General features: G+C 34.4%; 1 protein-coding gene across 1 annotated transcript; it reads right to left on the reverse strand.

Annotated features, from left to right (window-relative positions):
* Positions 1-2,353: 2,353 nt before the first annotated feature.
* Positions 2,354-12,876, reverse strand: LOC128986781 (leucine-rich repeat-containing protein 58-like). Its single transcript, XM_054407302.1, has 4 exons — positions 12,047-12,876; positions 9,645-9,861; positions 8,616-8,805; positions 2,354-4,457 (listed from the first exon to the last, which is right to left on the reverse strand). Exons 1-4 carry the CDS (start codon positions 12,568-12,570, stop codon positions 4,291-4,293), a joined length of 1,098 nt encoding a protein of 365 aa, XP_054263277.1. The 5' UTR covers positions 12,571-12,876; the 3' UTR covers positions 2,354-4,290.
* Between the last annotated feature and the right edge of the window lie 873 nt (positions 12,877-13,749).

Consider the following 13,749-nt stretch of genomic DNA (forward strand, 5'->3'; position numbering starts at 1 on the left):
GGTGACGGATATATCCGCATATGGTTTTTGATGCTCCGGACGGGAAGCGGTTATATCCGCCTTCTTTTCAGACAGACTGGCATGTGCTTGAGCAGTAACCAGATGTTTCGCGGAACCAAGGCGCCACTATCCTGCTCTTTCCATGACTGCGTTCTCCCCCGCACTCCCCCCTCTCTACCACGCTAACCCCTCTCCTGCGCCTCACCCCCCCCCCCTCGCACCTACCACCACTCCTACGCTCCTCCTCGACGTTTCGCGCTCAACATTACGTTGTCTCTATTTATTGTTTACATATTGTTCTTTATTTATTGCCTAACGTTGTCATGGTCATGTCTTCAAAGACGGGTGGCGGATATATCCGCTTGCACTTCTACTCATCCGAGGATGGGTAGCGGATATATCCGCATAGTTAAAAACGATAAAAAAATTATTTTGACAGTATGATGTGTTCCACTGTGTTTCTTTTATGTATACGTGTATAAGAAAACACAAATATCAAAAATTTATTTTTATTTTTTCCTCTAATTTTTTTCCGTCCTATGCCATGATTTCGCCCGTCCGGGAAGGGTTAATTCATAAGCTGTTGTCATAAATAAAAAAAAAAAAAAAATAGTGTTGCACCCTGTTGGTAAACCTTATTTATAACTTGTTAATGCTATTGAATATCATAGAATCAACTGATTTAGTTTGAACAGCTGACAAAATTATATAATTACTTTGAAATATGAACACTCGTAAGGTTAACATGGAAAACTCCAGAGCCTCTGGGGTGGAGCCTGAAAGGATTTTTGAGATAAGAATAGGTCTATATGTTAATCGCGAATGTGAGCCACCATCAAGCCAAATTTCAGCTCAATCCAACCAGTAGTTAATGCGTGATCGAACTTTAAACAAACACAAAAACTTATATATATTTGCATTGACTATTGGATACAGAAGTAGTCAAAGATATTAATATGATGACAAAACACCTGTTCTTATGTATGATTGTACATTATAAAGAACATTTGGTGTAGAAAAAATATGTCTATGTTTGCTTGATGTTCGTACTGGTCAGGGTGGGTCGTGAAATATGCATTATAGTTTTGGCTGGCACATTTAGAAGGTCAGGCCAAAGACTCAAGCTGATCAATAAGTAACATTTTGTCTGTTATACGCTGTTCCGCATAAGTATTTAAAAACTGGCTGTATATATCATGGCTGTGGTCAGGCTAGTGCAGGGGCTTAAAACAGAACCTTTGACTCTGAGGAATAGCTGTCAATCAAAGGTAAGGGTAGTTTACCATTTATTCCAAGTAGGGACTGTTAGTTTACGTGATAGTGTTTCGGGGGTGAGGTTTGTTTTGTTTCAGTGTTACCTGTTGATGTGTAAAGCAATGCCTCCAAGCTCCCATTGGGACAAAGCAAGCTAGTTGAAATCTGACACCAGCATCAAGTTATTTTCTTATGCTTTTGATAATCTAGCTATAGCATCTTTCCTCTTCTGTGTGACACTAAGTATTGATATAACCAATACCAATGGAAGGAAAAATCAATCAACTCGAGTAAATCACATTAGATTTCTCTGGTCTAAAGTGTCAACCCCTAAAATACATCAAATCAAATCATAATCTCATTTATTCATAAATGTACAAGTACAATGAATAGAGTCAGTGAGTAACTTATTGTCTATTCACAATATTTTACATTGCCGGTTGATGGTCGCGTGAGGAGAAAAGTGTTCTCGTGAAGCGTCGGTGATAGATTGAGGTAAATACAAGCAAAGAAAACTAGCCAAACCAACATCTTGTAACTTATATACACATTAAAAAATAGAGATGCAAAGTACGTATTGAGTAGATATGGTTAAGGGATCCCACTAGACGGGCGACGGGCTGCAGGTAATTTTTTAGTTTCTGTCGAGATAGTGATGGAAAGTTCAGGAATTCTTGCTTGCGGATCAATGCACTGTATTTAAAACTAGAAGGGTTTACCTTTGTTTCTGTGTGATTGTACCCTTAGTATTGAACCAGCGACCATCAGATATTATAACCACTATACTATCCAGACAACCCCTCTTCCTCCTCTGCTACCCTCTACTACCCTTATACAGAAATATAACTTATCTATACTTCTATTTCTATGTCTATTCTAGTCTGTGCATATTTTTTCTTCCTTCGTTAAAAACTACTACTCTACTGTATAACAAGACTGACGGTATAGATAAGGGAACTTTTTACAGTAGCGATGAGGGAAGTAAAGGACAGATGGAGTCAGATTTGAATCAGCTCGCTTTGTCGCAAACCCTAAGTTACAGACTTAATTCTCATAGCTAGGCTTGTCACTAGGATGTAAGATTTGAAAAAAAGTAACATCAAAATCAATTTCTTTATTTAGTAGAGACAATTATGGCACATTTCAAGGCACTTTTATTAGCATATCACAATTTGAGTTAAATCAAAACTCTAAACAATATAGACTATTATAAAACTAGCTAGGGGAGAAATCAATGATGATTTCTTGAGGTATTGGAATGTTTTCCTTTTGTATAAAAAAACAATAGTGCAAATATTTTGTTTTACTTATGGAATACATTAAAATTAAGTAAACTGATTTATTATTGTTCTATGATTTGATTGTCTACTGAAATGAATAGTGAAAATTCAAGTGTGTTACAATTAATTTCAGTCTGCAAAAAATATTCCTTTAGTTGGATTAGTCAAATCTAAAAAAAACAAATATATGTTGTAAAAATGTGACTAAATCTTCATTAAAAATCCATCACCACAAAAGTAAAAGCAACATAATGCAGCAGAATAAGGGCTACATAGCAAACCAAGGTAACAAACGGTGAATATTTAAGATAACATACTTTACAACAAAGGATAAATTAACTTATTTGGTAACTCACAGTAATTTACAAACTGTCACTTTTAAATACTTGATTTGAAAAGCCAAACTTAAAGTTAAGCAAATGTGAGCAGAAGTTTATTTGTTGTAAAACCTTTTGTGTAATGTACTTTACTTAGAAACAACTACATATAAATACATTTTTAATTTTTAAGTTTTCATCTAAATAAGTAAGTTTGAGGTTTAAATACACTTTGGCAAAGTTATTACTGTTATCTATGTGATTATCTTATCAATGCATATTTTTGCTGTAAAATATTAGTGAAACAAAAATTAGTACCAGACAAGCTGAAATAATGTTTTTCTACCCAGTCATGCAATCGTTTGAGTATTTGTACTTTTAATGATTGCCAATTTAACACTGTTTATTTATACCGTACTGGTATTTTGTAATAAAAAAAGACACTACATCTCTATTTTTAAGAAAGACAATGATTCAATTTGAAACAGCATAGTTCTGTTGACACAGTTTTAAAAAGTTGACACACTTCTTGAAGTTTTTAAAGATAAAAACTATGTCATGTATTCAGGAAGACTTCCTCTGGTTTAAAACTCTCAGAAGTTAGTACAAAAATATGGAATGTAAATGTAAAAAAACAACAACAAAAACACACTTATGTGTGCAAAATTAGTTTATAGTTAGAGACTAAACAATAATTTAGGAATAACGTAACAACATGTACTAGTGAAAATCGCTAGACAAGCACATTGTTACTAGTTTTGTTTGTATAGCTGTAGACCAAGTGCTGTGTGTCATATGCAGGTGGTAGTTTGAACCAAACAAGAAGATCTTCTCATCTTACTTTATTCAAGACCAAAGTTTCATATTAGTACGTAACGACATTATGCAATTTAAAAACAATATGTTGAAAAGTAAATATGTATCAACCAATAGCTCAAAAGTAAATACAAAAACAGATTGTTATTGTAGTGTCCATTTTTGGACTAAATTGTATTGTACAATAGAGGCAGTTGTAACATTTTATGTTGCAACTTTGCATCAGATATTTAGTTTCAGGAAATGGAAATCACCTTACTGTCTTACATTTTGTAGAACAATGATTGACTAATCTGATTAAATTACCTTTCTTGTAGAGCAGGTAATTTCAGTTGTAGAGCAAGTCATTACAGAAAGTTTGTGAGTTGTCTCTAAATAACAAGCGTGCACACCAAGCCAAATCCTAGCAGGGTATATCATCCCCTTCAAGGTACAGTTCAATTGGAGTATGTTTTGTCAATTTGAAGTGGATTTTAAAAAAATCACGTATTGAAACTATTACTATAGAGCAGGGTTTCATTTTACATGGGTGAAACCAGATGGTAACAAAGTTTCTGAAGCAAAGTTGCAGCTTGTTTAAGGATCAACCAGCTTGGCCAGTGAAGTACCTTGGTAGATATGTCTTATCCCAACAACACCTTCTTCATGATGTCTGCATGGCCCTGGTGTTGGATTGCGGAGTTGTTCATGATGCACTTGCTGGAACACAAGTACTGCAGAAGGGGAACTCTGTACTTGCCGCAAAAGTCAACAAACTTTATGTGCTCCACACGATTGTCGAAGAACACCCCTGCAAATTAAAAGTTCAATTATTACATGGGTAGGATTTGATTGTCAAAATGGTTATAATAAATTCAGCAAGACTTGTCTCTTTAGTTCCTTATTCTGCTCCGAGGATGGATTGTTATAAATGGACAAGTTTAGTGGTCGTCTACAAAATTACCAATTTACAATATTTACAAACTAATTGGTATTCAGACAAAGACAACGAGCGACTTGTGGTTTGTATTTATTTTTCCACTTTAACCTCCTTTTTTGTGTTCCAAATGAAGACAAATATACTGTGCTATAGGTGTGAAATGTAATCTAAAAGCAATGACAATTTAAACATACGGATGGTGATGACTAATATCACAATGCAAAATTATGATCAAGCTTAGAGTAAAAAATATCACAAGCTCAGAAAATGACAGGAGATCAGGAATGACATAAACATCTGTCCTGTCCTTGCAAACTCTAAGCAATCATGTTTAAAGGAGACTAGCTGTTACCCACGGGCTTCGCCCCGTTTGACTTCATAAGTATTAATAAAACTATTGTCCATTCTACACCAACCTTACATTCTTATTCAGCTTAAACAATACCTAGGTGTGTGGCTGTATTAAGGTAATAATAAGTAATTAGATGTTTAATAGACTGTCTACTAAAATCAAGAATCTTTGGTACCGTAAGACTTAAAGGAAGCTGTGGAGTTAAGTAAAAAAGCTTATACATTGCATAATGACTTCAAGAGATTAAAAAAAGTAATGATGATGAAGGATTTATGATGATGAAGGACGACCTAGCTATATTTTCTTCCAACGGACACTGGAAGGTGAATAGCATCTACTCACAGAGTTCTCTGTGACCTACTACAAGAAAGTTAAAAAAAGGCAAATAAAATGAACGTATCCAGAGAAAACGGATTTAGTTGGACTCTGAGGTAGGCTAATATAAAACTAAGAGTTGATTTATCTGCAAGATTGATTTTTTTTTGTGTGACAAACTTTAAAGTTAAGTACCAAACTTGTTTCTATTGTGCTCCAAAATAATTAGTATCAAGTTATTTTCTTGTAATATGTTTTAAAGTTATATATTAGGGTTTGCATTGCAAGGCAAGATAATCAGGGATCAATTCTAAAGGTTATCCACCAAAGACTTCTAAGAGCCACAAATTGTTGCTGATTAGGACCAGAGTAACCAAATCTGTCCAATTGCTAGACATCAATCACTTATAAAAACCTAATTTTGTATATTTCGTTATTTTATTATCAAGTTAAGTCTTTTTAATGGACTTTGACGACTCATACAACATTAAAACACAGCATTTCTAAATCAGTTTTAAATTTAGATGCAGCCTTTACTTAGCTGTACAAAACTGTGTGTAAAACAACTACCCAAGAATAATTTAGTTTCTAGGCTACCTAGGTGATAATCACACTTATTTTACTACGTCAATGTTAGGCCTATATCACAACCTTTTAGAAAATTTAACGAGACTAATTGTCCCATATGGTAAAATCTGTTTGGAGTAGTACTGATTGAAGTTATACAAACACTGACTTCAGATGTAAACTCAAGCTAAAAGCTTGGCTGCAATATGAGTTCGATGGAGGCCTTAACTTACGGAAAACCCTTGATTATTTTTTTATTTTGTATGCAGGGTGTTCAAAAAAGGTGAGGACATAATTTAGGTAGTGATTCCTTAGGTTGAAATAAAAAGAAAATCACGAATAATATTTTTTTCCAAATCGCTTCGTTAACCAGATATTCGCCATTTTGTTTTTTTAATCTTTGAATTTTTTCAACCGATCTTTACTTGGTATGTATGTTAAGGTAGAAGAGACCCATGTTAGAAAATAAATTTATCTTGATTCAACTTAAAATTTCAAAATGGCGGCCATTTTAAATTTTAAACTTAAACGACTAAAAAATTGAAGATTTTATGAACAATTTCAAGTTTAACACTTTTATTTAGCAATTTTAATTCCCTATCAAATGATACCAAGTTCAAAAATATCAAATAAGAAATACCTGAAATATTACAATCTCTAGTTTCAGGTTTGCCCCATTTTACACCTAAAAATTGTTATATTACAGCTATTTTTAGTAGATGACACAAGATGGTGTTTTTGGTCTCTGTGAACATCAAAACAAGTACAGTACTGTAGATCGGTCCTGGGTCTAGGTTTTACCATGAGACCTACGGTAATATCTTATTCCCTTTATGGGAAATTCGTTAAAGTGATAAAGTTTGTAAAAATGTTTTTCCTCTGTGCAGCGACATGCAGACCACTCATACAAGAGCTTTCGAATTTCAATGTAAGTAACGGGTCTTAAGGTATAGTACCGTGATTTAAATTGGGTAGAAGAGATGCCAAATAGTTATTCAAAAATATGATGTTTTTGAAAATAACAAAATAAGACCTATATAGAAAGAAAATGTTCACAATCAACAATAAAATTAAAACTGTTTTGTGTAGTTCCATTATTTGTAACTCAAATTAAAATATTCAATTGAGAGCTTGTAATTTTAATTAAAATAAAATTATAAAAATAACAAATTAAATCGGGTTGAGTAGGATACCAAATCAACAGGGAAATAATTAGCTTTTTTTTTTTGCACTTGACATGAAAGACTTTCACAATCGCTTGACATACAATCCACCAAAAAACTAGTCCCATGACCTATATGACAATAAAAATGATAAGCCTAATCAAAGGTCTCTTTAATTCCTGCACTAGTTTTAGTTTAAGTCAACGATCAAAAAATTATGTATAACAAAATTATTTTTGTAAAGTCAATGTTGAAAATTATGGTAATTAATATTTGCAAAGTTCAATTTGGAATTCATTAAGGATAATTACTTTATTGTTCTCTTGTGTAGTGCAATATAATTGTATATTGATTCATTTATAATCTCACTACTTTAATCACGTGGACTCCGAACTGCACACGGCACAGTCGTTGAGTACACAAAGATAAAATTAACCGTCAACAGATCAATAAAGTTTTGACCTCATGTTATGCAATGTGTCATAGTGAATTTAAACTTTTGATTGTGCCATAAAAATTCCATCAAAACAAAACAATTGCACGAAACATAAAATGCGTCTGTAAAATGTTTTGAGGCAATACATTATTCTGATCGTTTATCTAGAGCTTCATAGACTGTCAAATCTTTGTACAGGACCATAAATTAATCAAATGTAGTTTGGGTGTTTTTCAACGCTAGTAGGCTATTTTAATTTATTTTGTTTTATGGAAAACAAGGCTAACTGTTGTTTTAAATTATACAAAATGACACAGCCTTGGTAATTTTTAAGAGCCCTTAAATTCTTCATACTAATTACAGTATGGAGAAACTGTATGGTGGCATTATTTAATGATCCTTAACAGACCTATCTGTAATGACTTACTGTCTATCTAGATAATGACAGCCAGTTTACATTTTAAAAAACATTTATTTCACTATAATAATAAATAATAAGGGACAGGTACAATTCAGCTTGGATAATTTTAATACCAATGGGACCTGCGGGCCTACATAAATCAAATTATTAAAAACTTAAATTGAACATTTTTTAAAAGGTTTGAAAATGAAAAAGTTATACTTTCTGATCGTGCAACTGTGCAAGAACTGTTGTCTTCAGTAAATTTAAGTAACAAAAAAAGTCAAAGATTTGCAGGTTTGTTGCTTTGATGATGGCACAACTGCTTTATTATAAAGCGTGCACAACTCCTAAGCTTATTAAAAGTAGTGAAAGCAGAAAAAGGACATCAATTGTACAATGAGCAGAGATTAACTGTGAAAAAACAATTTGTTACTGAACTGTACTGTGTACAATACAAGGGTTGGCAGGTAAAGGGCCAACGGCAAATCAGTGTTGCAAGGGTGGTGATCAGTAGAGTATTAGATCTTAATGTAGCCTACCTTATGTAATATTATTACCACCCAATGCCAGTGTTTCACATTGATCATATTAAACTAAAGTTGTCATACACAATGTTCTAACAAATTTTAACCATCCAAAATCATATGAAAATTACCTATGGCATCTCAACATTGTATGTAGAAGTTCTAGGCACAAACAGAAAAAAGAGGGAAGTTCTACTCAACAAGTTAAGGAATAAGGAAGTATCGTTCAAGTTAAGAAAGTTCTAATCAAGCGAATTTCACCAATATACCTTGACACTTAGGGTTGACGCAGTGGTGAGCGCTATTGAGATACTCGCGCAGACTGTAAGGCAAGTCTCTAGCCTCATAGCGTACTCTGTGTACTTTGATTGTGCGAGCCGCAATCTCTAGCAGGCTGGGCGGATTGTATGTCATGTCGTTGACAAAACTGCAAACCAGCGGATTGTCCCTCAAACTGAGCTGGGAACAGTCAAAACAAACCGGTTATAGCATAATAAGATAAATATAACATAATGCTTTGCTACACTTGTGGAGACATATACGTGATATATAGCCCCAAACAATCAGCCTCGACAGGGCCTCAGGGGAGACTTCAACTTCCATCTAACATTGAAGAGTATTTTTGTGAAGAAAATTCATTGTGTATCAGTATGTTGTATTGTGTGATATGGCCTAGATAGGAAATATATTTTTAAATAGGATGTGTCTTCATGTTTGCGACCTTAACTTGTGTTTGACTTTATCATTAACAATTAAAACTTTCAAATCAAGCAACCAAATCCAACAGCAATGGTATTTACAGAATAATGGAGGGCCCTTGTCATTAGGCTACTTACAGCTTTTGAATTTAATGGTGAGAAATAAAATTGTTACAAATTAAAAAAAAATAATAGAATAACAGTTCAACTTATGATTTTAATGAAGAATCAAGAGGGTAGTGGATCGGAATGCAAAAATTATTTCCTTAATAATCAAAGCAATTAACTGGAGCAAATAATTAATTTTTTGATGGTTGGAAACTGGACCCAGATATCCCTGCTAATTATTGGGCTTTTAATAAATGATTCTGTCTTAAAGCTGATCCTAGTAAGTAAGAAAGCTTCACAGATCATCTCACTCAGATCATCCATCCTACACTCATCCTTCACTCAATTTTGGGTTAAAATATGCACTGAGTTTGCGTCCCCATCTTAATAATTGATAATCCAAACCTAGGATTAAGTTCTAACGCAATATGAAACAGTAGGAATCAGACACATTGCCACTTAATTTCAAAGCATATTGACAATCCGCCTCACCTCAGATAAGCACTTCAACGAAATGATTTCTGTCGGCAATGTTCTTAGACGGTTCTTGTGGAGTTGTAGCGTCTTGAGATTCCTGAGGCTGGCAATAGCTGCCGGGAGACTCTCCAGGAGATTGTCACTCAGGATCAGAGCCTTCAGATCCTTTAGGCTCCCGACCGAAGGATGAACCTCACTCAGGATGTTGCCACCCATACTTAACACTTGCAACCTAATGTAAAGTTACTTATTTAGTTTACTGGAGATACAACAGTCTTTAACGCCAAATTGACAATGTTTAACAAAGAACAAACTTTTCACATTTTGCCTAGAAATATAGCCTAGAAACAGGCAACTATACTCAGAACAAAGTTGGAAAGAAAAACAAAGTTTTATTCAACAATCAATAAAACTGTTTCTTTTTTATGGCAAAACTATACATCTCCACCAGTTAAATCTATAATTTAGGCTTAGCTGAAATGTAGCCAATTTTTCCTTATCAATTATTTGATCTCGAGAAACCATGTTAAAAATTGGACTGTTATCAATGGAATTATTTTCTGAATTATAACAAATCATTTAGGTACACATGTTATGCCTAGATAAGTAATATTTTATTACCTACTGCTATTTCACCTAACTTACTGGGGTTGGGTTAGGTGTTTTTTGTTTCCGGTAGTTTATTATTTTGGTATTTTATAAATAAAAGCATTTAATGATACTGTATCTTTATTGAAAGAAGATAAAGATGTAAGATGTACATCTCTCTGAGTCAAACGTCTACATGGCCTGCTCCACTCAAACAAACATAATCCAAGGGAGCCTGGGATCCATTTTCCGCGTTTCAAGATACCTCCACCAGCCTGAGACATTACGTCACTCTATATCGCATTTGTTAGGCCTCATCTTGAATATTGCTCTGTGGTCTGGTCACCTAATCAGAAATACCTAACTGGCCAACTAAACAGGATCCAAACTCGTTTTCTCAGGCTTGTGGGTACCCGCATGGGTTATGGAGACTTGGAGGTCCCTGTTCAGGATCTCTCTCTCTGGATCATGGCCAGCCGCCTCTAGAGCTCAGGAGAGCTGTGCATGATGTTATTTTATCTTCAAAATCTTGAATGTGCACATTGACTGCCCCAGCCTCCTGAAGCGAATCAGCTTTTGTTTGCCTACGAACCCAAGATCGAGAGTGATGTTTGCCAGACTTCACCACGGTAGGCCTATATTGTATGAACTGAGTAGTAGAATGATCCGTGTCCAACGCCAGGCTAACCTGCTTCCACTTAATGTTGACTTGTTTTGGACTACCATCCCCATTATCAAGAGGAAGATGCTGTTGGCCCACCGCAGTGCTCTAAATTCCTTATCCTGCGCAACACGCTTCTGACGTAGCTAATAAGCATCTTCATGAACGTTCTCATTGTTGTTTGTTAGCTTTTGTCTCATTGTTATTTTCGTTAAGTTTGTTATGATTATTGTACCTCAACCCTAGTCTACCATCCCCATTATCAAGAGGAAGATGCTGTTGGCCCACCGCAGTGCTCTAAATTCCTTATCCTGCGCAACACGCTTCTGACGTAGCTAATAAGCATCTTCATGAACGTTCTCATTGTTGTTTGTTAGCTTTTGTCTCATTGTTATTTTCGTTAAGTTTGTTATGATTATTGTACCTCAACCCTAGTCCTTGCTTGTCATCATTATATTTATTTCTAGTCATGCCTGTTTTATATATACACATATTATTAATATTTAGGGACTACAAGTCAGCACGTTTTCTAAGCTAGTCTCACTGTATTAACTGGACGCCTCAGAAGCAATTTTGATGTTTTGTTAGTATTTATTTTGAGTAAATAGTACCTATTATTACAATGTATACCTTCTAAAAAAGGGATTTTCCGTCAATAAATAACTTGAGAAGTCATATTTAGACGGACAAAATTTAAAATACCAATAGTTTATGGCTACAAATTAAACTACTTAAACTTAAGCTATTCTAGTAATATGTGTAGACTTACTGGCTACTGGATGAGCTAACTCAATACTTTCATGGAGAATGGAAAATATTCAATAGCCTAATTTGAATTTTTCATAGGTTAGTTTTTAATACTAAACGTAGCCTTGCACTGACATCATACTAAATTATATTTTAACCAAACAGGCTTTAATTAAAGCCTGTCATAAAAACATGTAAGATTGACACATTGATTAGCAGTCAAGAAGTGGATTTCACAGAAAACTAAAAAGAAAAGGTTGTTAAAAGCAAAGAGGATGTGATAGGCCTATGTTACAAATTAATCAGACTAATTAACTACCTATAAATAATCATCCATTTTAACTTTTTAAATTAGTTTAACTTAGTAGCCTACAAATGGAGTAAGTTATAAAAGTTAAGAGATACACAATCATTAGCTTACCTTGAGAGAGCTGCAATTTCTTTAGGAATTGTTTCAATTCGGTTTCCCCCAAGGTAAACAAACAAGAGGTTTTTGGCTTCGAGGATTTGAAGTGGGAAATGTGACAAGTTGTTTCCACTTAAGTTGAGATTCTTCAGAGAAGTACTCACTAACTCAAAAGATTTTGGTAAGGATTCGTTGTCAAGGAGGTTGTTCTTGGCAATAAGAGTCGTCAAAGGAAATGTCAGTAAAATATCTGGGAGTCTTTTCAATCTGTTGCTACTAATGTCAACTACTCTCAAATTCTTAAAAATGGAAACATTTGGCGGAACGTCCACAAGCTGGTTTTGATACAGAACTAATGTGTTAATAGTATGAGGGACAACATGGTTTTCCTTGGACTTATCTTTTTCATATCCTTCCAATACATTTATAAAACTGTTGTAATCTAAGCTTTGATGTGAAAGATCGACTGTGTTTTCATTTCCACTAAAACTTTCACTGTCACTGCTGCTGCTTTCAGAATATGTGTAGTAGGCTGACATCTTCAAAATTTAAGTAAACTTCAAGATGAATTATATGATAATTTGGTAAGTCAGGGACAGTATGGCATGTCAAAATTACTTCTTATGTAATTTAATAATGAAGGCCTAAATATTTATATAAAAAAACACTGGGTAGTTGTAAAATGGTTACCGGGATCAAGTAATTGAGCTGAAGATGGGTGTAGACTCTGAAGACTGTAAACTGTCACATTTAGGAAACAAAAGACGAGGCCACAATTACTTGCTCATTGAAATTAATTGACCAAATGGCAGATCGTGATGATGAGTTTGACAGTTATTAGGTTAAAAGCTGCCTCCGAAGGTCAATGGTAAAGTTGTTTAAATAAATCAGCTCCAGCTGTTGCACTGTTTGTGTACTGTTTTAAATATATTTCAAAGCCGTTGACATTTCGTTGATAGCTTTTTGAAACGTACTATATAAAAAGATAACCTATTATATTGATACGATGGAAAAGAGTCATTTCAGAAACGTAATAAATAAAAACGCAATAAAATATCACAGTTTATCATAAAATTATTCTCAAGCTTCAAATTTAGAGCTCAAGTAGGACAAAAAGTTATTTTTACTAAGTCACAGGTACGCATTAAAAACAAGAAAACGTTAGATGGGCAGTGCAACAAGCAGAATTGGCGATCGCAGAACAGCTTATATAATTAAACCTGAAGACCATACTTACTTACTTACTTACTCCTTCTTCATCTTTTACACAAAAAAAAGAAAAGATTGCGTCTCGACAAAAAAATAAAACATTTCTTTGTCGAGAAAATTCCATTGTGGTGCAGTGGATACCAAGTCATAAAGAGAAATTCCCACGAATACTAGTTAATGAAATAGAAGAGAAACTTAATAAATACTTTATTCTGAAATGGCGACCATGACCATGACCATACTATAATATAGGTATTTAAAGTCAAGTATGAATGGAGATTAGTGGCGCGAACTAGCCAACCTTTTACCTTTTACCTTAGTCCTCTTCACCGTAGTTGTAGAGACTAGGGAATCGCTTTCTTCTTTTTTCTTTGTTGTGTCCTTGTAGTGTTCGGTGGCACTGGTGGCAGTGTATTTGATGCCTTCAAGTCGTATCTCAGTGACCGAAGACAAGGGCTGTCTATATCTGGCTGGAGCTAACCTCTCACCTGGATTAGTTGAGCATGGTG

Source organism: Macrosteles quadrilineatus, unplaced genomic scaffold (genome assembly GCF_028750875.1).
Source record: "Macrosteles quadrilineatus isolate MER2022 unplaced genomic scaffold, UCM_ALF_1.0 Scaffold_2__2_contigs__length_208266976, whole genome shotgun sequence".
NCBI lineage: Eukaryota > Metazoa > Arthropoda > Insecta > Hemiptera > Cicadellidae > Macrosteles > Macrosteles quadrilineatus.